At 49.5% G+C, this 23258-nt stretch overlaps 2 protein-coding genes and 1 long non-coding RNA gene across 7 annotated transcripts in view; 1 reads left to right on the plus strand and 2 right to left on the minus strand.

The window, feature by feature from the left end:
- Positions 1 to 947: 947 nt before the first annotated feature.
- Positions 948 to 6988, minus strand: EBP (EBP cholestenol delta-isomerase). 2 transcript variants are annotated; one of them, XM_025857772.2, is made up of 6 exons: positions 6865 to 6979; positions 6533 to 6578; positions 5630 to 5948; positions 3580 to 3616; positions 3318 to 3448; positions 948 to 2727 (listed from the first exon to the last, which is right to left on the minus strand). In XM_025857772.2, exons 3-6 carry the CDS (start codon positions 5928 to 5930, stop codon positions 2504 to 2506), a joined length of 693 nt encoding a protein of 230 aa, XP_025713557.1. In that variant the 5' UTR covers positions 5931 to 5948; positions 6533 to 6578; positions 6865 to 6979; the 3' UTR covers positions 948 to 2503. The 2 variants fall into 2 exon arrangements, with proteins under 2 accessions (XP_025713557.1, XP_025713556.1); XM_025857771.2 differs by lacking the exon at positions 6533 to 6578 and having other exon boundaries at positions 6865 to 6988.
- Positions 6989 to 7974: 986 nt separating this feature from the next.
- Positions 7975 to 18502, minus strand: PORCN (porcupine O-acyltransferase). Of its 4 annotated transcripts, none has more exons than XM_073901842.1 (15): positions 18373 to 18502; positions 17541 to 17713; positions 15998 to 16190; positions 15623 to 15666; positions 15047 to 15228; positions 14836 to 14966; positions 14703 to 14720; positions 13444 to 13458; positions 13220 to 13345; positions 12951 to 13051; positions 11768 to 11844; positions 11605 to 11668; positions 11395 to 11480; positions 10259 to 10369; positions 7975 to 8396 (listed from the first exon to the last, which is right to left on the minus strand). In XM_073901842.1, exons 2-15 carry the CDS (start codon positions 17674 to 17676, stop codon positions 8295 to 8297), a joined length of 1386 nt encoding a protein of 461 aa, XP_073757943.1. In that variant the 5' UTR covers positions 17677 to 17713; positions 18373 to 18502; the 3' UTR covers positions 7975 to 8294. The 4 variants fall into 4 exon arrangements, with proteins under 4 accessions (XP_073757943.1, XP_073757946.1, XP_073757944.1 ...); XM_073901845.1 differs by lacking the exon at positions 18373 to 18502 and adding an exon at positions 16650 to 16757 and having other exon boundaries at positions 17541 to 17660; XM_073901843.1 differs by lacking the exons at positions 13444 to 13458; positions 14703 to 14720.
- Positions 16051 to 23258, plus strand: part of LOC141374266 (uncharacterized) — a 32384-nt gene continuing 25176 nt past the window's right edge. Inside the window, exon 1 of the long non-coding RNA XR_012381010.1 lies at positions 16051 to 16176. This is a non-coding gene — a long non-coding RNA (uncharacterized lncRNA). The remainder of the gene's footprint in view (positions 16177 to 23258) is intronic.

The raw sequence follows: 23258 nt of genomic DNA on the forward strand, positions 1-23258 counted from the left end.
AAATACAGACTGCCCTTACAAGTGTAATTTCTAACAAAGGAGTCCTGTAAGATGTCTGGACTTGAGGGAGCCTGGGTGGCTCAATTGGTTAAGCAACTGCCTTCCGCCCAGGTCATGATCCTGGAGTCCCGGGATCGAGTCCCCCATCAGGCTCCCTGCTCGGCGGGGAGTCTGCTTCTCCCTCTGACCCTCTTTCCTCTCGTGCTCTCTATCTCTCATTCTCTCTCTAATAAATAAATAAAATCTTTAAAAAAAAAAGATGCCTGGACTTGAGTTATTATTGCAGTGTTGTATGAATGCTACTCTTAACATTAGCTTTTTAGAGAAGTCTGCAATTCTATTTTGGTATCTTTTTTTAAAAAGATTTTATTTATTTGAGAGAGAGATCAACAGAGCACGAGCTGGGGTGGAGGGGCAGAAGGAGAGGGAGCAGCAGACTCCCTGCTGAACAGGAAGCCCAACTCGGGGTTTGATCCCAGGACCCCAGGATCACGATCCCAGCAGACACTTAATCAACGGAGCCACCCAGATGCCCCTATTCTGGTATATTTTTAAATAATTTGTTTCCTTGATATTCATATTAGATAGATGTCAATTTTTTAGATGGTATAAATAATGGGGACTTTTTTTTTTTTTGAAAGCCAGAGAAGGATTTTTGGCACATTTCTTCCAACCCATGTGCTTGAGTAAACAACAATTCTTATGGCTCTGCTGGATTTTCCCAAGGAAATTAGAAATTTGAGAGTCTGCTTCTCATTACAATTAACATAGGGTGGGATGAACAAAACACTAGCCTGGAGTTCAATCCTGATGGCCCTGGAGCCCAGGTTTTAAATGGGGGTATAATGTGGTCAGATGCCTATCTTGGTTGTGGAGAGGGCCTTGGATGGAAAGACTGCTTAAAATTGGAAGCAAGGAGACAAAAAAGGAGGTCCTTGTCATAGTCCTGGGGAGAACTTTCTCTTTCATTTATTTATTCTTCCATTCAACAAATACAAAGTGTATACCAGGTGGTCTACATATATTAATTCATTTACTCTGCATAAAAATCCAATGAGGTAGGTACTCTAATTAGAATTTTACATGGGAGCACTGAAGGTCAGGGAGAAACATGCTCAAGGTCAAGGGGATAGTAAGTGGCACAGAGAGTAGGTGCAATGGACAGAAGGTGGCTGTGCCTGGCGTTGGCTTTAACAGTGAGGCATTTCTCAAAAGCTATACTGGAGGCTTGAGCAGAACCAGGATTTGAATTGAAGTCCTGCTCTGTACAGGTCACCAGGAGCCAGTCTACAGGTATCTGCAGTTTTTTTTTTTCATTCTTTGTCATCTCCTCAAAATTCCTCAAGTACCCATTTGTTTTATGACTCAAGGTCTGTGAGGTTAATGACAGACTAAGGGAGGAGCGACGGGGGTGGGTCTATAGGGTGAGAGGAATCTGTGGGGTGAATGATGAGAATCTGTGGATACATGATAGGTAGGTGGTCTGCAGGATAGGATGTGGGGTGAGTGATGGAAGATCTGTGGGGTAATTGGGGACCTGTGGGGTATGAGGTGACAAATTCTGCAAGGTGAGTTATAGGGGTTTGTAGGGTAAGTAATGACAGCCTATAGGGTAATAGGGGATTTGTGGGGAGACTGAGAGGGTCTGTGTTATACATGAGGGGGGGGTCTATGGGGTGAGTCATGGGGTTGTAGGGTGTATGACTAGAGGCCTCTTGGGGTAAGTTATGGGGTATGTGAAGTGAGTGATGGGTCTTGTGTGAGTTTTGTGGGGTCTCTGGGGTCCAAAGATGGGGATCTTTAGGGTACTGATGGGTGTCTGTGGGTTAAGTGATGGCGGGGTCTTTGGAGTAATGGGGGAGTCCGAGGTGAGGAAAGATCTGTGGAGTTATTGATGGGGTGTCTGTGGGGCACCTGATCAGTAGACACAAGTTCTCAGCCTGTCCATATTACAAAAAATGAGAAAGTGTGTTCTGGAGAGAAAACCGAGGGTGTGAGTAGATGATCACTTCTTAAGAGAGATAATGGGCATCTCGTGGATCTAATTAGTCATCACGGGACTCTGTGGGGTCAGTGATAGGGGGTTTGTGAGGTTATAGATTGGAGGTCTAAGTGATGATAATGGAGGGGGTCTATGGCTGAGAGAATGGTGGTCTGGGAAATGAGTGAGTGAGGGAGGGGTCTGTGGGGTCAGTCATAGGGCATTTCTGGGGTTAGTAATTAAAGATCTCTCAGTGTTACGGTCAAGATCTTTTATTTCCTGATTTTAAAAACTGCCACCATTATGGCCCTTCTAGTTTCTTCTGTACCTTTGTCCCAGTGGCTCCTGGCTGTAGCTCCACACAGCTCCTTTTTTGCCCCTGCCTCTGGCCCTTCTGGTGCTTACCCATTAACCCGAGTTTGACAGATCAATTTGCTTTGTCCCTCCAACCTATCGGACTGGACTCTTCTTCCTGGTGGAGGGTTCCTCATCGGCCAGTGTTCAAGCCCAGCCTACTGCTTATTAGTTCAGCTTGCTCTTGGCTATTGTGGTTTTGGTGTCCAGCATGCTCTGGGCATGAGTGAGCTGTTTTACAGAATCGAGCACAAGGATTCCAGGCAGCACCAGCCACAGGCCGTTCATGAAGACAAAGTAAAACCAGAAGTAGAGTGGGTGGCCCAGCTCCCCATGCTGGAATCCGTCCCGGTGCTCTGTTAGAAAATAGAGCACATCCCCATAGATCTGACCTGTGGGAGGCAGAAGGGGAAGGGGAAACCCAGTCAGGAGGAAAAGGTATTCCAAGACATTTTCTAAGTCATCATTCAAGGTCTCAGAGCTCAGGATCCCCAAATTTAAAGAGCTAAGAATTCTGAAATCATACAGCTGAAAATCTGATGAATTAGAAAAGTAAGAATTCCAGAAATCAGAAGCTGAGAATTTCTCAACTCAGGAGAGTTCCCATCTCCAGAATTTAAGGAAGCTCAAAATCCTTTAATTCAAGAGAGCCATGATTCCAGAACTAAAGAAAGCTAGCAATGTAAGAACACAAGAGGACTGAATGCCAGATGAATGGAGCTCAGAATCCTAACCCTGGAGGATCCAGGGGCTTCCCGCCACCTCATGTAACCTTCACAGGAGACGTTGTGATGAAGGAGGAGGAGGGGGAAGTGAACCTTTCCCACTCGAGAACACAGACTGAGAGGGTCATGGCTGTTCCAGAACCTCAGGAGGATGTCATTCAGCCTGACTCAGCCCTGGATGGGCACAACTGAGCAATGCTCCCTGCAGGGATACCCCTGTGTCTGTGGATCCCCCATCAACCCCTCCAGCTCCTCACCCACAGAGACCACGAGCTGTAAGACAAAGCGGAGGGGCTGCTGGCGGAGAAAGGCGATTACCACCCATAGGCTGAGTGGTCCCCAAAGGCAAGCTGTGATGGTCTCCATGCATATTGTGAAGTTGTCACTCCTGTGGGGGGAGAAAGGGTTGGGGAACACTGGCATCACTGTGCTCTACCCACAGGGCGCCCCATGAGTACTCCCCGACTCACCCCCCACCCCAGTCAATGGAGGTTTCCCTTGACGGAGGCAAACACTTACAGGATGTATCGGCTGTCTCCTTTGGCATACTCTTTCCCTGCAGAAGGTAAGAGACATACATGAAGAATAAAGGCAAGAAAAGGAACTCGGATGTGTGAGAGCTGAGGGCCCATGTAAGGTGGGATTCATAACCCCTCCCTGCCTCAGTTTCCTCATCTGAGAAATGGGGTAGCTGCCTGGATTCTAGAGTGAACATATGTATATAAGATAATGTGTGCAGACCTGACATGGAACAATAAGGAATGCTGTGAATGTCTGGTATTCAATAAATGTGGAATAAAAGAAGGCAAGTGTAGGTGATGGGGTGAGTGAAGTAGCCAGTGAGTGAATGAGTGTGAGAGCATGAGAGACAGAGAGAGAGCGCGTACAAGCGAGCGAGAAAGCACAAAGGTGAACAGATGAGTGAATGAAAAATGAACAGAGAATTAATAAGAAAAAGACCACTCAACATAAAAACAGACAGGAGACAAGAATAGGTTCTTCATAAAAGAGATTCCAAAATGGTCAATAAACATATGAAACATGCTCAAACTTTCATGAGTTATTAAGAAAAAGCAAATTAAAACCATAATAAGATATCACTTGCATCCACTACGACTAAAATTGAAGAAACACCTGACCATACCAAGTGTTGGTGAAGTTGTGGAAGAGCTAGAACTCCCATATACTGCTGGTGGGAAAATAAAATGGTGCAGCCATTTTTAAAAACCGTTTGGCAGTTTTTCATAAAGTTAAACACACACCTACCATTCTTCTCTTCCATATTTACCCAAGAGAAATCAAAGATCTCCACACAGACTTGTGTTAGATCAAAGTTTTATATAAGAATAGCAGTTTTATGGGCACCTGGGTGGCTCGGTTGGTTAAGCATCTGCCTTCGGCTCAGGTCATGATCTGAGTCCTGGAATGGAGTCCCACATTGGGCTCCCTGCTCAGTGAAGAGTCTGTTTCTCCCTCTCCCTCTGCCCTTCCCCCCTGCTTGTGCGCTCGTGCGCACATGCTCTCTCTCAAATAAATAAAATCTTTGAAAAAAAAGAATAGCAGAAAAATAATTTATTCATGAGGCCAAAAAGGAATATTATTTATAATAGCAAAAGACTGGGGGTGCCTGGGTGGCTCAGTCGGTTGAGCATCTGCCTTCGGCTCAGGTCATGATCCCAAGATCCTGGGATCGAGCCCCGTGTTGGGCTCCCTGCTCAGCGGGGAGTCTGCTTCTCCCTCTCCCTCTGCTTGTTCTCTCTCAAATAAATAAATAAAATCTTAAAAAAAAAAAAAGATTGGCGGGAAATATCCCAAAATACTGGACAAGTCAAATAATTCTGTAACATCCATGCTTTGAAAGCTTTTTATGAACTGATGAGGAGTGACTGCATTGAAAAAAAGCAAAGTTCAGAGGTGTATATACCATATTACTATTTGTTTGCATAGAAGGGAAAAAAACGATGATGATGACGATAAACAGTTATGGCATCTACTATCTGCCAACACTGTTCTTCAAGTCTTTTTTTTCAAGATTTATTTATTTGAGAGAGAGAGTGTGTGTGTGCATGAGCAGGAGGAGCAGAGGGAGAGGGAATCTCAAGTGGACTCCATGCTGAGCTCAGAGCCTGACACAGGGCTCGATCTCATGACCTGAGCCGAAACCAAGAGCCAGATGCTTAACCGACTGTGCCATCCAGGCGCCCCTGCCAACACTGTTCTAAGTGACTTACATATATTTGGGTATTACCATTATCCCTCTTTTACAAATAGTAAACTGAGGCTTATCCGTGTAATTTTGTGTAAATAAACCCTGGAAAAAACCATACACAATTATTAACATTGGTTAATAACTACAGAAACTTGGTGGACAGAAGGTAGATTTTCACTGCACACCTCTTTAAATGGTTTGGTTTTTTTTTTTTGACCCATATGAATATATATCCAACAAAAAAGTTGCATACATTTTTAAAATAAATTAACGTTAGAGTTGGTGGGCGGAATAAACATCTAAACCAATCTGTGCCCAGAAAATTCCCTCCCACAGCACATGAAAGAACTCAGGACTCACAGAGTTGGGACAAGAAAGCTTGGTCTCCAAGAAGGTCTTCGTGGTAGAGGCTGAACCAGCCCTCAATCACCATGTGAATGAACCCACATATGGCAAACCAGCACAGGGACAGTCGCCGCCAAGTCCCCAGGGGGACGACCGCAGCACGACCTGACAACAGCCATGTGGTCACAACCAAGACCCCAGAGATGGAGAAGAGGCCGGCCAGGAGATGCCAAGTGGGGCAGTCATTAGGCACAAAGTTGTCCAGCCTCAGATGCCGAGGCCAGTATGGGTGCAAGGGGCTGGCGTTGGTGGTCATGTCTTTGTAGGCTGATGGCTGTGTGTGGATAAGTAGAAAGGAGAGGAAAAAAAAAAAGAGAGAAAAACCTGAGCAAATAGAACGCACAGAATGAGATCATAAAATCAAATCCAAATAATTTATTATCACAAGAAATGTAAATGGACTAAAATTATCAGTTAATAGACTAGATTAAAAATAATCTAATTATATGCTGTTTTGAAATCATGACTATAAGGCTGTTTAAGTCCTCCAAGAGTCCTATGATGTGGAAGATACAGGAACCAGGCCAGGTTCTAGCCTTCATTGGTCACAGTCTGGTGGGCAGACACAAGAACCGGACTAGGTCCCAGCTCTCATTGGTCATGCCCGGATAGGGGACACACAGGGGCCCGGCGTGGTCCCCACCCTCAGGGGTCACAGTCGGCTGGGGGAGGCACAGAGACCAGGCTGGGTTCCACGGCAGGGGTCAGGGTCTAGCATCTTTCCACAGAAAGCTATTCCCTCCCCCATAGTCCTGGAAACTGCAGGACAGGAGAGAGGAAACTAATCAGAACTACAACCCTCAGGTTCAGTGTGTGGAAAGCCAAAACCCTCCTGAAATCGTGCATAAGGCCACCGACCTGCGAGAGAAGAGGAAAGCGGAAGGCAAGGGTCTTGGGCGCAGTTCTAAACAGGAAAAACGAGGGTCAAATTCAGAGACCACCAATTGGAACTAGAAGCCTCTGGGCCAGCTGCCCAATGAGAAGGCAGATCTTCTGTCGTCCGGACAACCGCGCGGTAGCTGGGGGTCTCGCGCAGGCGCGTAGGGTGGGCTGTGGGAGTGTGTGTGTCGGCGTGGGACGGGGAGGCGCGGTGGGGGGAGAGGAAGGGTCGAGCGCAGGCGTCGAGGGTCGGCTGTTTAGCAGTTGAGAGCTAGGGGATGGAGTGGGCAGGCTGGGCGGAGGACACTCACCCAGCGGCGTGGTCGCGGCGGCCTCGCTCGCAGGCAGCGGGCTCTCCCTAGCTAGCGCGCTTGCTGCGTAAATGCCTTCGTTCCGATTTAGCCCCTCACAGGTTCCTCACCTTACGGAGCTGGCCAATGGAGGGGCTGGGAAGGCGGCCAGTGCCGCTCCTAACCAATAGGAGCTCTCTCGGTGCCGCCGGCCCCGCCCCCATGCGTGGTGCCATTTTCGCTGTTGGTTGAGACCCAGTCAGGAGTTGCGAGAAGGCTGGGACCCGCCAAGGTTGGTGGGCGTTTTGGGGCTGAACCCCGTCCGCAGTGAGTCCTGGCTTCAATTTCCCTATCCCATTGTCAGTCAGTCGTATCGGAAACTGGGTGTTTACCCTCCTCATCTCCTGTTGAGTCAGCATTGCTGTGTTCGCTCACCTTTGCCCTCGTTTTTTAGGCAGAGCAGTCAATGAGTTCCCGGACCAATCTCAATCCTAATGCTCGAACCGGCAAGGAAACTTAATATGACAGGCAGATCACATCTTGTACACTGTGCCTCTGCCCTCTCCCTGGGCGCTCAGAACTCCTCAGCGGGCATCTCCACCTCTCCCGACTTAAGTCAGAAGAACTAGTCAAAACCCAGGCTCCTCAGCCTTGCTGGCCAATTGGCATGAGGACCGTTAGTCTCCCTGTGCCAACTCTAAAGGGCCAACCCGAACTCCGTAACCCTAAGCCCGCGGGCACCCCAGGCTGCGCAGTCAAAACCCAGACCTATCCCAGACCTTCCTATCCAATTAGAACCCACAATCTGTCTTGTTTCCCCCCTCCCTGTCCTACTCAGAATAACCAATCAGAAAACCAATCAGTTTTCCAGCCAGCTAGTAGCAGGTTCCGCCCCCCCCCCCCCATTCCACATCCAACTATCCAGGCTGTCCTGGCTCCACTCAAATCAGGCTGTGCAGTCCTCGGGCTCATCATCCAACCCTGAACAATAATAAATTAATCATGAACCGATCACGACCTGCTCCCTCTTCAGGATTTACAGCTTCCAAACCTTTATCCGTGCTGTGTCCATTCCTCACTCAATTGTTCCCCACTGAGCAGTGAAGAAAGAGCCTTTTGTATCTTTCCTACTTTTATTTGACAATAACAAACTGTATATAAAAAGGGAGAAGGAAGGCGGGGAGGCCCTGGATCTCCCCCTCCCTGCTTCCCCGAGCATCCTCCACCCCTAGGCCCCAGCAGGGACCACCCCCTTCCCGCCTTGTGGTGGAGTGGGGATCGACAGGCATGGAAATTGTGTGTGTGTGTGTGTGTGTGTGTGTGTAGGGGCGTCGGGGGGTCAAGGATGGAGAGGGGTCAAGAATTAGAGATAGGGCCTTCCCTCATCCCCCATCAGAGCTGGCACCCTGAGGAGGGGTCTTGAGGGAGCTATGAGGGTCCACAGATGTGCCTCAGCCTATGAGACGATAGAAGATCCAACATCCAAAAGTGACCCAGTGACTGGCCCAGCTGAGCTCTGACCACTTGTGGACAGTGTATGCCATGCCGTAGCCCTGTGGGAGAGAAAGAGGTGACAGTCCCACTTGGCAAGAACAAAGAAAGGTCTCAGGAAAACCCATCCTTTGTTCCAGGACATTTCTGTGACTCCATGGTAACCCTAGGTGAGGCCCCAGAGAAGAGACTGGGTACATATAAAAGGTAAGCAGATTCCGGTGTGGGTGTGTGTGTGTGTGTGTGTGTTTCATGTTTTCTTCTTCAAATATTATTTTAAAAACAAAACAAGGCAATTCCATCCTCTGCCCTGTACTCTCCCTAATACAGAAGGAGCTCCTAGAAAGCGATTTTTCAAAAAGAAAAAAAAAACTGGCAAAGGAGGGGAGTATGCCATTCTCACTAAGGAAAAACCCCACTGGCCCTTAAATATATGAAAAGATACTCAGCTTCACTCATAATCTTCCTCCTCTCAAACAGGCAAACCTATCCAGGAAGTCTGAGAGGCACTCTGTTGGTAGGGCAACAGATATGGTCACACACGGCTGGCGGGGGAGGCAAAAAAGAAACTTTTTCATTGTAACTATGGAGGCTAGATCCTATAGTTCTGTCTGCACCTGTGTGAATCCACATGGGTACGAGGGTATGATTACTTGCTGCAGCACCATCTGCAATAGGAAAGGGCTGGAAATCGCCTCGGTGTTCGCTGATAAGGGACAAACTACACTGTGTCATATTGTCATATCCTAGCAATGGAAAACGAATGAGGACATTCCATGTACTTATGTGGAAGATTTTCAAGAACTATTATGTGAAAACAGCGACATGCAGAACAGTTTCATTCGTGAGTTATTTTAGGGTAAAACCTGGGGTGAGGGAGGGAATTAAAATATATTATAAATATACTATTGCGCTTATATTTTAGAAGGATATTTTAATAAAATGATTAAAAGTAGTTACCTGTAAGAGGGGAGGAAGTAGACAGTAGGAGCAAGACTTTTCCCTGAACATCTTGAATACTGTTTTGTTTTTGAACCTTGTGATATATACATGAACTATTTTTAAATGTTTTAATAAAAATAAAAACCCAGATTTTGCACACTCAACCTGAATGAAGATTAAAAATTGTTTTTAATGACAAAATAGAAAGTAAGTTTTATTTTCAATTAAAAATTAAAAATTCAACTAAGAGAGAAGCAAAACCTGGATCCTGCAAGAGCCATATGAAGAAACAGTATTTTTAAAATCGTCTTTCATTTAAAAAGGAGTAAAATCTGGAATGTGCATACTCCACATGAATAAAAATAGTACATACATTTTAATGTGCATTTTTAAAGCAGAATCCAGAGTTTGCACATTCAATCTGAGTAAAAATACTTCCTTAATTAAATAAGAAAGAAACCTTGCGAATTCTACCCAGACAAAAATATGATGAAATAATTAATTTTTTGAAAAGTAAAACCTGGGGACACCTGGGTGGCTCAGTTGGTTAAGGGGCTGCCTTCGGCTCAGGTCATGATCCTGAGGTCCTGGGATCAAGCCCCTGCGTTGGGGTCCTTGCTTAGCAAGGACCCCACTTCTCCCTCTCCCTCTGCCCCTCCCTCTGCTCCTGTTTTCTCTCTCTCTCAAATAAATAAAATCTTAAAAAAAAGATAAAACCTGGATTTTGCACACCATCTCCATAAAATAAATTTTATAAGTAAAATAAACATAGTTTGCACGCTTCACCCTAATAAAAGCCCCAACAGGACAAATCAACCAGAAGGACCCTGGGAAAGAAGGAGCGAGGAGCACTAGCTTTGCAAGCTAGATAGACACATGACACAAGGTCCTCAATGCCTCAGCCTCTTCACCTTTGTTCTCATGGTTCCCATGAGCAGGTAGCACATCCCTAAGTAACCTCCAGCCCAGGGCCCCACCTCACCTGCTCCTCTGTGGTGTCATCCACATCGACATCAAACAGGGAGCCCAGGTAGGCCAGGTGGAAGATGGCCAGGGCCCCAAAGAGCAGGTTTAAGGCTCGCACCCCCAGGCCCTGTGGGGGACAGATGGATATGCTTGGCAGCTGGATCTACTCACTGTCCCCCAGCCCCACCTGGGCAGGGGAGCCCAGGGAGATGCACAAGGCCCAGTGGTTCCCAGGAATGAGGATGTCCAGGGCACAGGGCACCCCCTGGGGTAGGAAAAAGATGGTTTGGAACTTCCTATGGGAGCTCCAGAGGTATCCAAGGATGAGGGTACTGTTAGCCTGAGGGCATCCAGGGGGAGATGCGAGTGTTCAGGCAGAGGAGGAAGAATGGAGGGGCTTGAGCTGGGGGCTTATGGTGATAAACATCGGTTGCGGGGTGGGAGAAAAACCTGAGGTTGTCCATATTATTGCAAACAATGAAAAAACAAACCGAAACAAATCCCCACCATGACCTACGAGACCCACCACTCTCCCCCCTCACTCGCTCTGCTCAAGCCACACTGGCCGCCTTGTTGTTCCTCAAATATTCCAGGCTCTCTCCCATGTCAGAGCTTTTACACCCATTGTTCTCGCTTTGCCTGGAATGCTTCTCTTCCTCATCTCCTTCAGTTAAAGAACTCAAAAGTCACTTCCCTATTTAAAATTGGAACCACTCACCCCCTCCATACTTCCCTTCCCCTTTCCCTCATGTCTTTTCTCCTTGGCATTCATCACAATCTAAGAAACTATTATACTTTACTGACTTTAAAAATTTACTGTCTCATCTGTTAAAATGCTTGTCCCATAGGGCTGGGATTTTAGTCTCTTTTGTTCACCACTGTGTCTCCAGTGCCTAGAATAGTGCCTGATGTCAGCAGGTGCTCAATAAATGTTCAGGGGGGGTGGGGGGACAGATGCCAGGTGTGTATACAGCAGGGGCTTGATAAATGTTTGTGAGAGAAATGGATGCCAGTGAATAGAAGTGAGGTTCTGGGGATTGCTCAGGCACCAGAAGAGGAAGCTGGGCACCCTGAGACAGATTAAGATGGAGACGGAAGTAACATTTTTGAGGGGGAGTGTTGGGCATGAGGTTGCCCGGGCAGAACCCTCACCAAGCGATGCTGGTGCGAACAGTTTGGTGGGCACCGTTTCGACAAGACGCAGGCACTGAGGATCCGAGCCAGGCGCTTCCGGAGGACTGGGGTGCATGCCAGGAAGGTAAGCGGGGGGGGGGGGGGGTGTTCAGGTTAGCCTCAGGGGACAGTGGTTCTAGCCCTGCCCCCACCTTCCGTCCCATCTGCTGGGCTGGGCTCGGCACTCACCATGTTCCACGTAAGTGATAAACGCCAGGGACAGCAGCACCGCAGCCAGATGGAAGCTGAAGCCCTGGAGGGCCCAGGGGGCAGTGAGGTGAGTAAGGAGGAGGCCCTGCCCCCCTCCCCACCCAGCTCTCCCCACCCCACATCCCCGCTCTGCCCTGCTCACGTGCAGGAGGGCACTGGCGGCATAGGTGACCAGCACCGCTGAGAAGGTCCCCAGGCGGAGAGCATTCTTGAAAACATCTGGAAGGGGGAGATGTGGGTCAAGAGTCTCCTGGGATCCCCTCTGCCCTTCCCCGGGGGGCCAGAGGGCAAGGTGAGGAACCCGCGACCTGTTGGAACCCCCAGGATAAAATCTTTATAATGGGCCCAAACGTCCCATGTCCAAAACTTAGCTCCGGATCTTCCCTCCCAACCTGCTCCTCCCATAGTGCCCCCAAGTTCAGCCAATGTCCAAGAGACTCTTCCAGGTCCTCAGGGCAAAATCCTAGACTCACCCTCGCTCTGCCCTCCCCCCCCCATATTCCCACAAGCAAACTCTCAGCAAATCCCGTCAGTTCCACCTTCAGTATGTATCCAGAATCTGCCCTCTCTTCTCCACATTCCCTGCCACCACCGCCGTAGCTTGCTTGGACTACTGCCATGGCCTCCTTACAGCTTGCACCCTGTCTGCTCTCACAGCAGCCAGAAGGCCCTGTTACAACCCGAGTCAGCCCTCAGCCCTCCCCTGCTCACACCCCTGCTGTGGCTCCATTTCTCAGAGAAAAAGCCCCAATCCTCCCTCCAGGCCCCTGTCACCTCTCTGCCCTCCCCTCCTGCCATTGATCCCCTCGCTCACTCTGCTCCCACTGCACCCGTCTCCTCCCTGTTCCTCAGACACCTGCCCAGTATGCTGCCTCAGGGCCTTTGCACTGGCTGTTCCCGCCATCTGCTCCCCTCCTCCCCGACATATCGGCATTGCTTGTTCTTTCACCTTGCTCAGGTCTTTGCTCAAATGTCACCTCCTCCGTAGGACTTGCTCTGGCTAATTTATTTAATATTGCAACACTCCCCCCCCGGACTCCTGCCAACACTCCCAGATCATCTTTACCTGCTTCATTTTTTTTTTGTTACCATAGCACCTGTCACTACTTGAACTATTACGTATTTTTTTTTCTCTGTCTGCTCTCCCCACAAAAATGCCAACTCCACAGGGGCCAGGGACTTTGGTTTTGTTTTTTTTCCTCGTCCCTGCAGTATCTTCAGTGCCTAGTACACAATAGGTTCTCAGTAAATGTTTGTTATATGAATGGAAAAGGGCCTGGGTTGAGCACTCCCAGCTCTCTTGGAGTGGTGACTTGGTGACTCACAGTTATTTAGCCAATAAGACATGGGCAGGTTCCAGCTTGTGACAACTTCTACCATGGACCGGGGCAGCTCCACGTTCAGTGGCTTGGACACCGTCAGGTCCCTGTAGGCAAAAGAGACCTGCAAATTCATTTGGGGTCTCAACCCATCCATCTAACCTCCATACTTTCGTCTTAGCTGTTCCCTCCCCCCGGGACTCCCTCCCCCCTCCCTGCAGCTCCTCTAGGCAACACCCTGTGGGAGAGGGAGGGGCCCCCCCAGCCCTCCCCACCATTCCAGGTGATCCTTCTCCTCGGTGAAGCCGGCCCCTGCCAACGTGGCCGTGGCCTCGGACAGAAAGCCCACAAAATAGTTGCTGAAGTGGAAGGAGACAGCACTCTCGTAGGCTCGCAGCCACCTGGGGAGAAAGTAGTGGGGAGAGAGGGATCACTCCTAGGCCCCCGGCATGACACCCCGCCATGTGTCAGCATCCCCAGCCCCACTCTGCAGACTCACCTTACCATGGTGCCCCTAGGGCCCCCAGGGGTCAGGAAGGCAGCAGAGAAGAAAGGAAAGAGAGTCAGAGAGGACCTGGAGTCTGGCTGGAGTTGTTTGTAGACAAGACAGAAACATGGCAGCAAAAGATAGTCACACGCATGCGTACGCCGTCAGTTTCACGCACCCCAAACAAAAGTGTGAGCCGCCCTACAGTATGACACGGTCCTGTAGCCTCCTGGGGCCAGACATCCAGACCCAGCCACTGTCAGAGGCCCGACCTCACCATGCTACACACCGACACAGCCACGGGGCCAGGCACAAACGCTCTCAGACTCCCAGCCTCGCAGCTCTCCAGTCTGACCCAGTGACCGGAAGATACACCAGAGTCCTTTACTCAGGCACAGACACCACCAAGCATCCTGCTTTGCACACGTACACAATACTATGCTCAATCCAGTCATCCTGTCAGCTGAACAATCAGACATGGTGAAAAAGAGACCGCGTCCCGGAAAAAGTGTAGGTTCTGGAATCAGGCCTGGGAATATTGTCCGGCTGCTTAGCTAGGTGACACTGGGCAAGTCCCTCCACCCTTTGCGAGCTTCATTCAGCATCAGCCACCATCAGCAGCCAGTGAGTGGGGCACTGTGTCATACAATCAAACAGCTGGATGAAATCCTACAGTCACACCAGAGGTGGATGGTTGGTCCCAGACAGGCACAGACACACGGTCGGTCATGAGCCCTCAGCCAGACAGCACCAGGCGGCCAGAGAAGGCAGACTCACAGGCGGAATCCATCACAGACACACACACAACAGACCCATTCCCAGCCAGAGTTATGGACGACCCCACTTTATCTTATCCAGGGACAGGCACACATCCCATCATTGAAAATGGCACAGCGAGACAGCCGGAACACCAGTCCCACATGGAGGGTGAGTGGCTGACAGGCAAACAACCCATATACACCCCTAGCCAGCGTCACAGGCAGGTCAGCGTCACCCACCAATACATACTTGTCACTCCCCATTGTCGTCACATGATTTGTTCCTAGCTGTGGACTAGATGGACAGCCAGGCACAGTTATGTGTTGGAGTGTCAGTCATATAGAGTCACAGAGCCAATCGTGGTCAAACAACAGCCATAGACACTCAGTCTCTGTCTAGTCGTGGGATAGATTGCCAGACAGTCTCGGACTTACAGAACAAACCGGCCACAGACTGCGACCCCCCCAACCCCCAGTCAGCCCCACTCGCCCTTAGCACCTGCCCTCATTTACCTGGCTTTGCGTTTCTTGCTGTAGTAACAGAAGACAGACAGAAGGATTAAGAGACAGGCTCAGAGCCGGGGAGACCCCAAGTCCCTACCCAACCCCCTCACTGTTGGGCAGAGGCCTCGAAGGCTGTGCTCACTTGCGAAGGAGGCGGTCACCATCAAGGGGGATGAAGTATGGGAAGAGGTAGGGGCCCACACAGGTGGACAGCACAAGGCACAGCAGGGCCAGCGCCAGGCTCCGGGCCACCTTCTGCAGCCATCGGCGGCTCTGTGGGGATCAAGGCTCCATGAACATTGCCCCACGGTGGCTCCCACAGTCCCTGCCCACCTGTCCACCCAGGACCTCACCAGTGGGCGGCCTTGGACAGCCTGTAGGTAGCTGTGGAAGGATATCCAGGGCCCAAAGACGATGGTGCCCACGAAGTAGAGGTAGCCCATGAACTCCATGGGCGAGGGCACTGCACCCACCTCGCCCCGGTCCAGGTCGAAGCCCAGAGACACCGCCTTCATGGCCACGATCATCTGGGCCCCTATGTATGGCGCCCATGGTCAAGTGGACAGGCAAAGAGCAGGTCCGCGTGGGGGAACGGGGAGCACCGGGTGAGAGGTGGTAGGAAAACAGGAGGTCAAGTGCAAACAGGTGGGCACGGTGTCAGACAGGCAGGTGAGCAGGTGGGCCCGGGACCAGCAGACGCCCTGACTCAAGTGTCAGGCGCGTGCGTACATGAGATAGGACAGACGGACAGCGGTGGGGTGGGGAGGCATGGGAGAGACACAGATGTCAGGGGAATCTGAGGCCCACATGCCCACTGGGGCGGGCAGATGAGGGAGAAAAGCGGGGAAGGACAGACAGGGTTGGGGGAATTAGGAGCTGTGGAGTGGGGCAGGACAACCAGGGCAGGCGAGAGGGCCGGGGTTGCCTACCTCGCATCTTGTGCCATGTCACAGTGTCCACCATGTGCATCTCACTACGGAAAAAAGGTGGTCTTGGCTCCATGACTCCCATGGTCTCAGAGACCACAAAGTGGGGGAAACCAAGGTGCAGAGAAGGCTATATATCCCTCCCCCCTCCCGTCCCGCACAATCTCCTGGAGAAATAATTCTCCAGGACTCCCTCCTCCAGGGGGAGCCCAAGCCCCGCCTGTCCGGTACCGTAGCCTTCAGAAAGCACCAGTCTCCCAGATTGCCCCCCCCCATCCCCTATGCACTCCTTGTCCTGGACAGCCTCACGGAGGAGTGGCCTGGGGGCCCCGCTGGCGCCTTGGCCAACGGCGCGGGGAGGAGGACTCGCGTCCATACCCCATGAGTAGGTAGATGAGGATGGTGACCGAGAGGAAGACGCCGCGATGGGAGGAATGTCGGCAGAGGAACAGCACGAGGTAGCACAGGAGGCTGAGCAGCACGACCCAAACCATGTGCAGCTGGAAGAAGTGGTAGAGGCTGAAGAACCCACCTGCCACGGTGCTTGCATGCTTCAGGTAGGATGGCAACCCTTCAGGGGCGAGAGAGAGAGAGAGAGAGAGAGAGAGAGAGAAAGAGAACAGGAAAGGGAAGTTGGGTGGGCTGGGAGGAAGGGAGGGCAAGTGGGCAGAGGGCAGAAGAGAGGCTGGAATGTTTGGTGAGATTGCAGGGCCCCCCCCCCCCCCGAAGCGAGTGGGTTTGAGAGGGGGGCAGGAGAGGGGGCGGGGCTTGGGTTTAAAGGAAAGAAACATCTATAAAGGACATTTTGGGAACCCTGGGGGAAATGTGAATATCAACTTCTGTTGGATAATTATTATTGCACCCAGATTACATTTCTTGAGGCGTGAGGGTGGAGGGTGTGCTTGTTGGGGGAAGATGTCCTTGTTCTTGGGGGATGCACACACTGAAGGGTTTGGGGTGAAGTGTCAGCACGTTCTTCACAAGATTTAGGAAGATGATAGGTAGACAGATATATAGATATAGAGCTAACGTGTCAAGATGTCAGTTGGAGAATCTGGTAATGCATATATAGGTGCTCATAACATTATTCTCTCAGCTTAACTTTCCGGTAACTTCGAAATATTTCAAAATGATGAACCTGGGGAAAAAAAATCCATTTAAAATAAAAGAAAAAAAGGGGGGGGCACCTGACAGATGGACAGACCTGTCAGGGGAGCGTGCAACTCTTGATCTTGGGTCATGAGTTCAAGCCCCACGTTGGGTGAAGAGATTACTAAAAAAAATAAATAAATAAACTTGAAAAAAAAAGAAAAGAAAAAGAAAGTAATAGAACCTTTGAATCTCAGATTTCCAAAATTCTCAGCATCCTATGGGAAATTTGGGAACTTGGAATCTTATCGTTTGGATATAGGCTTGCCACGATTGTGGAAACATTCCAGAATCCTACAATCCAGAAATCTCATCATGCCCGGAGTCTTGAAATCCAGAATGCCAGCATTTTGGAAGGCTAGAATGTGAGAATTTCAATTTGCCAAAATGCCCAAACCCTGTAACATGGTACTTTGGGATTCTATAGCTGACATCAGCATCCCAGAATCTTGTAACCTTGGGATGGAGACATTTCAGGATCCCAAGATCCAAGAAGCTCATCTTTCTAGAATCCCAGAACCCAGGCGTACTGAAAGACATGACTTGCCATGGCAGGACGTGGCTTGGTGTGGTGTGGCATGGGGTGGTTGGGCATAGCAGGACGTGGTGTAATGGAATGGCACTTGCGCTGGTGGGATGTGGTGGGCTAGACACGTTGGCGTCCGGCTTGGCATGGCAAGATGTAGCAGGATAAAATGTGGCTTGGGATGGATGAAATGTGGTATGTGTGATATGGCCTCCTGTGGCGGCACCTGGTGTGGCAAGCACTTACCAAGCCTCCAGAGGAGGCGGCAGGTGAGACAGATGGCAAGGAGCAGCCAGATTTGGTCAAGGCCCTGCTGGGCAGTAGGCAGGAGACAGCCCTGCAGCAGTTGCTGGAAAAATTCCTGGCGGCTGAAGGTGGCCATTGCGGACCCCCACGGATGGATGGACAGATGGATAGACCTGTCAAAGTGGGGACAGAGAGGGAGCCAGGATGTCCATGGGGCAGACCATGCTCAAGGGATGGACTTGAACACTCAGATTTCAGTTTGGGGCTGTCCGTGTGGAGACGTGGTCCTGGAGGGCTGAGGGAGGGTGTGAACGTCAGGTACATCAGACAGAGCCACCAACTGTGTGTGTGAATGGGCGTCCTGGGTGCACACACACACAGCCCATGACCTGTGGTGAATGAAGGACCCGGGTCTCTCGTATGCTGTGAACAGTCCGGGTCCGATGTAATTGAACGGTGTACATTCTAGGCCCACGTATCAAATGCGGGGCCCCCCTGGTTTCCAAGGTAGAGTCACTGTGTGTGGAGGGCAAAGAGGGAGATCCTGTGACACTTGGGGGCCGTGTGCATCTCTTCTTCTACGGATGTGGGGGGTGTCCTGTATCCCCCGCGCGCCCCATCTCACCCCCACCTGGCCTCTTGCAGCCGCCAACAAAGCTCTGCCCAAGCCCGGGAGCTGCAGGGAGGTGAAGTTGGCACTAGGGGATGTAGCAATTGGAGCAGTGGGAAAGGTGATGGAGAGGGGGCCCCAGGACACGCGCTGCAGACCCGCGCGGGGAGGCCGGCTCAGGATGGGAGCGGGGCAGCCGCACGCGCACTGCTGGCGACTTACCTGGCAGGAAGGAAGCCGCGGTCCTGGGGCCCGGGGACGCACCGCCGCCGCCACCGTCGCCGCCTCCTCCGGGCAGCCTCCCCCGCAGGCCGCAAGGCCGGGACCAGCTGCGGCTCCCTGGGCGGCGCGGAGAGCGGGCCCTTTAAATCCCGGGGAGGCCCGGCCGGCCAGCTCGGCCAATGAGAGGGCAGGAGAGGGGCGGGGACGGAGGAGGAGGGGAGCCGGAGGAGCGAGGGAAGGAGGAGCGGGAGGTTGAGAGGAGCGGGGCGCGGGAGGACGTCGGCGCGCGGAACGTTCGCGCCCGCACCTATCCGGCTTCTTGGGGCCGTTCCAGCCCCTTGAAGGTTCGCGCCGGGAGGTCCTTTGGCGGCCCGGGAACAAACTTTGCAGTCGTCAGATTCCTAATCCTTTGAAGAAGCTGAGACGCGAGAGATGGGGGAGGGAGAAGGAAAGCCCGCTCCCGCGACCCGGCCAGACTGCCCACCCGCGCAAGACTTCTGGCCACTTTTGTCACCCCCCCCCATTTCACAGATGGGAAAATAAATCGAGATCTCTCCTTCCCCATCCGGTGAGGGAACTAAAGGAATCTCCAGCCCTACCCACCCGCAGAGACGGGCTAGAAGCGTAATTACTGTGTCACCTAGGAGCACGAATTAGGCGCCTGTGCTTCCCCTAGGGATTCCTCGTGAGCACTTGGCTCGTCGTTGAGAACTGATATGCCTGCATAACTCCCTACTGGACTCACTCCTGCCCTGAGGGTGACCCCAGCAACTAGTAGTGAGTGTTCCCTGTGAACTAGGAGGCTAGTACACAGCATCGATCCGGGAGCATGTTTAAAAAGCACTTAACAGTTCCCCTCAACAATGATTTCTTTTGGGTTCCATCGGCACCAACACTGAGGATTTATGCTGCACCTGGTGTTTACCTCCCTTACCCAGCAGTGTCTGACACTCCACTCTGTCCCTAGGCTGATGAAGTGTTTATTATTACAAAGGGGGGCATTTATTGGGCACATACTGCATGTTTAGCAGGAGTTGGAAGAGAGAAGGAAGCCCAGGTCAAGCTGGACCTCACCGTGACCTGAGGGACTAAGGAAAACAGGGTCTAATCAGATTGATAAAACACCGGGCTTCAGTGTCCCTTTCTGTTAAACAAAAGAGTGGCATTGCCTCTTCTTTGCTTGGAAATACCAATGGCAGTTGAAGAGAAATGAATGCTTCATCTCCTTAAAAAATGTTAACATAGGGGCGCCTGGGTGGCTCAGTTGGTTAAGTGTCTGCCTTCGGCTCAGGGCATGATCCCAGGGTCCTGGGATGGAGTCCTGAGGTCAAGCCCCACGTGGGGCTCCCTGCCCAGCGGAGAGCCTGCTTCTCCCTCTGCTGCTCCCTCTGCTTGTTTTCTCCCTCTCTCTGTCAAATACATAAATAAAATCTTTAAAAAATAAAAAAAATGTTAACATAAAGTTAAATAGGCATTTAACTCATAAAATTAGTATTCATGTATTACAAATGAAAAATATTTAACACAGTAAGAATATATATATACACACATATATACAATGAATGATTACATGGTCCAGATGCACAAACACTAATTCCTTTCCTTAACAAAATACAGACCATACATTTTTTGAATTATCATTTTAATTTTTTTCTCAGTTTTCAAACATACTCAGGTAGAGTCAAGAATGACCGGCACCATATGCCAGAAATATTTCCCTTAGTTGTAAGACCTAGCATTTAAACTGGAAGATCCTCACTGTGGATGACCCTGAGCTTCACAGACTTAATTGTTTCCATCTAGTCTTTTGATGTGTGTGACAAAGAACTAGTATCTAGACTCTAGGACATCTAAAGGACGTCTACAAATCAATAAGAGAAAGACAAACAACACACTAGAAAGTGGAATGTGGACACGAGTAGGTAATTCAGAGCAGAAGACACCTGGAATGACCAACATGTATAGTATATGAAAATATAACCCGATCTCTTTAGTTGTCAGTGAAATGCAAAATTAAAATGACAATTAGGGGTGCCTGGGTGGCTCAGTCAGTTAAGTGTCTGCCTTCAGCTCAAGTCATGATCCCAGGGTCCTGGGATCCAGCCCTACATTGGGCTCCCTGCTCAGTGGGGAGCCTGCTTCTCCCTCTCCCCCACACCCCCTGCTTGTGCTCTCTCTCTCTCTGTCAAATAAATAAATAAAATCTTAAAAAATTTAAAACAACAATTAGATACCATTTCACATCTACTAGATTGGTGTTTCATATTTTTATCACTGGAGCTTAGTAAAGGGTGGGGTTATCTGTCAAATCTTTTAGCCTTTGTGGTCATTGCAGTCATTCCAGATTATGGTTCCTGGGGCATTTTAAATGGTCTCCCGTAATTAAAGAGATGCAAATTAAGACAAATGAGATCCCATTTTTCACTTATTAGATTGGCAAAAAAATGCCAAGTCTCATAATAATAACAACATATCTCTCTGGTTCTTTCTGCCTCTGCCTCTATATCTCTATCATCTCTATCTATATTTTTTCTAAACCATTTTTATATATATTTTTAAGATTTCATTTATTTATTTGTCAGCGAGAGAGAGAGAGAGAGAGCGCAAGCAGGGGGAGCGGCAGGCAGAGAGAGAAGCAGGCTCCCCGCTGAGCAACGAGCCCGATGCAGGACTCGATTCCAGGACTCTGGGATCGTGACCCAAGCCAAAGGCAGACATTTAACTGAGCCACCCAGGCTTCCCTTTTCTAAACTATTTAATAGTGGTTGCAAGCGTGATACCCTTTCAACTGAATACTTTAATATGAATTTACTAAGAACAAGGACATTTTCTTCCGTTCCTACCAGCGAAGTATGAATGTTCCAATTTATCCACATCCTTACCAACACTTTGTTATTTGACTTTTTGATTATAGCCATCCTAGTGAGTGTCAATAATGTCCTTTTTTAATTTTTAATTTTTATTTTTTTAAAGATTTTATTTATTTATTTGAGAGAGCGAGAAAGAGAGAGAGAGCACATGAGAGGTGGGAGGATCAGAGGGAGAAGCAGACTCCCCGCTGAGCGGGGAGCCCGATGCGGGGCTCGATCCCGGGACTCCAGGATCATGACCTGAGCCGATGGCAGTCGCTTAACCAACTGAGCCACCCAGGCGCCCTGTCCTTTTTTTTTTTTTTTTTAAATGAAGTATAGTTGACATACAATGTTACGGTTAATCTCAGGTGTACACACAGTGATTTGACTATTCTATAAGTGTAGTCACCATGCAATGTTATTACAATACTATTTACTATATCCCCTATGCTGTACCTTTCATCCCTCTGACTTATTTTATAACTGGAAGTTTGTACCTCTTAATTTCCCTCACCTCTTTCGCTGTGTCCTTTTATAGTTAAAGGAAATCCTAGGTCACAAGATACATTCTGTTATCTGGTCTTTTTAATCTCTTTCAATCTGGAACAATGTCTCGGTCTTCTCTTAACTTGCATGATCTTAATGTTTTTGAAGAGCACAGGGCAGTTCTTTGGAAGAATGTCCTTCAATTTGGGTTTATCTGATGTTTCCTCAGGATTTGATTTGCATTATGCATTTTTGGCAGGAATTCCACAGAAGTGACTGTGTTCTTTTCAGCGTATCCGGAAGCTCAAAGTACTGGTTAATTGCAAAATTGTTGGTGTTAGCTTTGATCATTTGATTAAGGTGGTGCCTTCCAGGTTTCTCCATTGTAAAAGCACTATTTCCCCTTTGTAATGAAATGAGTATCTTGTGGGGCGCCTGGGTGGCTCAGTTGGTTAAGCGTCTGCCTTCGGCTCGGGTCCTGATCTCAGGGTCCTGGGATCGAGTCCCGCGTCGGGCTCCCTGCTCAGCAGGAAGCCTGCTTCTCCCCCTCCCTCTGCTGCTCCCCCTGCTTATACTCTCTTGCTCACACTCTGTCTCTCAAATAAATAAATAAAATCTTAAAAAAAAATAAATGAGTATCTTGTATGAAAGACCTAAACGTGAGATGAGACAGGAATCCATCAAAATCCTAGAGGAGAACACAGGCAGCAACCTCCGTGACCCCGGCTGCAGCAACTTCTTGCTAGACACGTCTCCAAAGGCCAGGGAAACAAAGGCGAAAATGAACTACTGGGACTTCACCAAGATAAAAAGCTTTTGCAAAGGAAACAGTCAACAAAACCAAAAGACAACCGACAGAATGGGAGAAGATATTTGTAAATGTCTTATCAGATAAAGGGCCAGTATCCAAAATCTATAAAGAACTTAACAAACTCAACACCCAAAAGACAAATAATCCAATCAAGACATGGGCAGAAGACACGAACAGACATTTTTCCAAAGAAGACATCCAAATGGCCAACAGACACATGAAAGAGTGCTTAACATTGCTCCACGTCAGGGAAATACAAATCAAAACCACAATGAGATACCACCTTACACCGGTCAGAATGGCTGAAATTACCAAGTCGGGAAACAACAGATGTTGGCGAGGATGCGGAGAAAGGGGAACCCTCCTACACTGTTGGTGGGAATGCAAGCTGGTGCAGCCACTCTGGAAAACAGTATGGAGGTTCCTCAAAAACTTAAGAACAGAGCTACCCTACGACCCAGCAATTGCACTACTAAGTATTTACCCCAAAGATACAAACATAGTGATCTGAAGGGGCACATGCACCCCAGTGTTTATAGCAGCAATGTCCACAATAGCCAAACTATGGGAAGAGCCCAGATGTCCATTGACAGATGAATGGATAAAAAAGATGTGGGAGTGCCTGGGTGGTTCAGTTGGTTAAGCGGCTGCCTTTGGCTCAGGTCATGATCTCAGGGTCCTGGGATCAAGCCCTGCATTAGACTCCGTGCTCAGGGGGAGTCTGCTTCTCCCTCTCC

This window comes from Callorhinus ursinus, unplaced genomic scaffold (assembly GCF_003265705.2).
Source record: "Callorhinus ursinus isolate GAN/ISIS: 27379988/994484 unplaced genomic scaffold, GSC_fseal_2.0 scaffold16, whole genome shotgun sequence".
Lineage (NCBI taxonomy): Eukaryota > Metazoa > Chordata > Mammalia > Carnivora > Otariidae > Callorhinus > Callorhinus ursinus.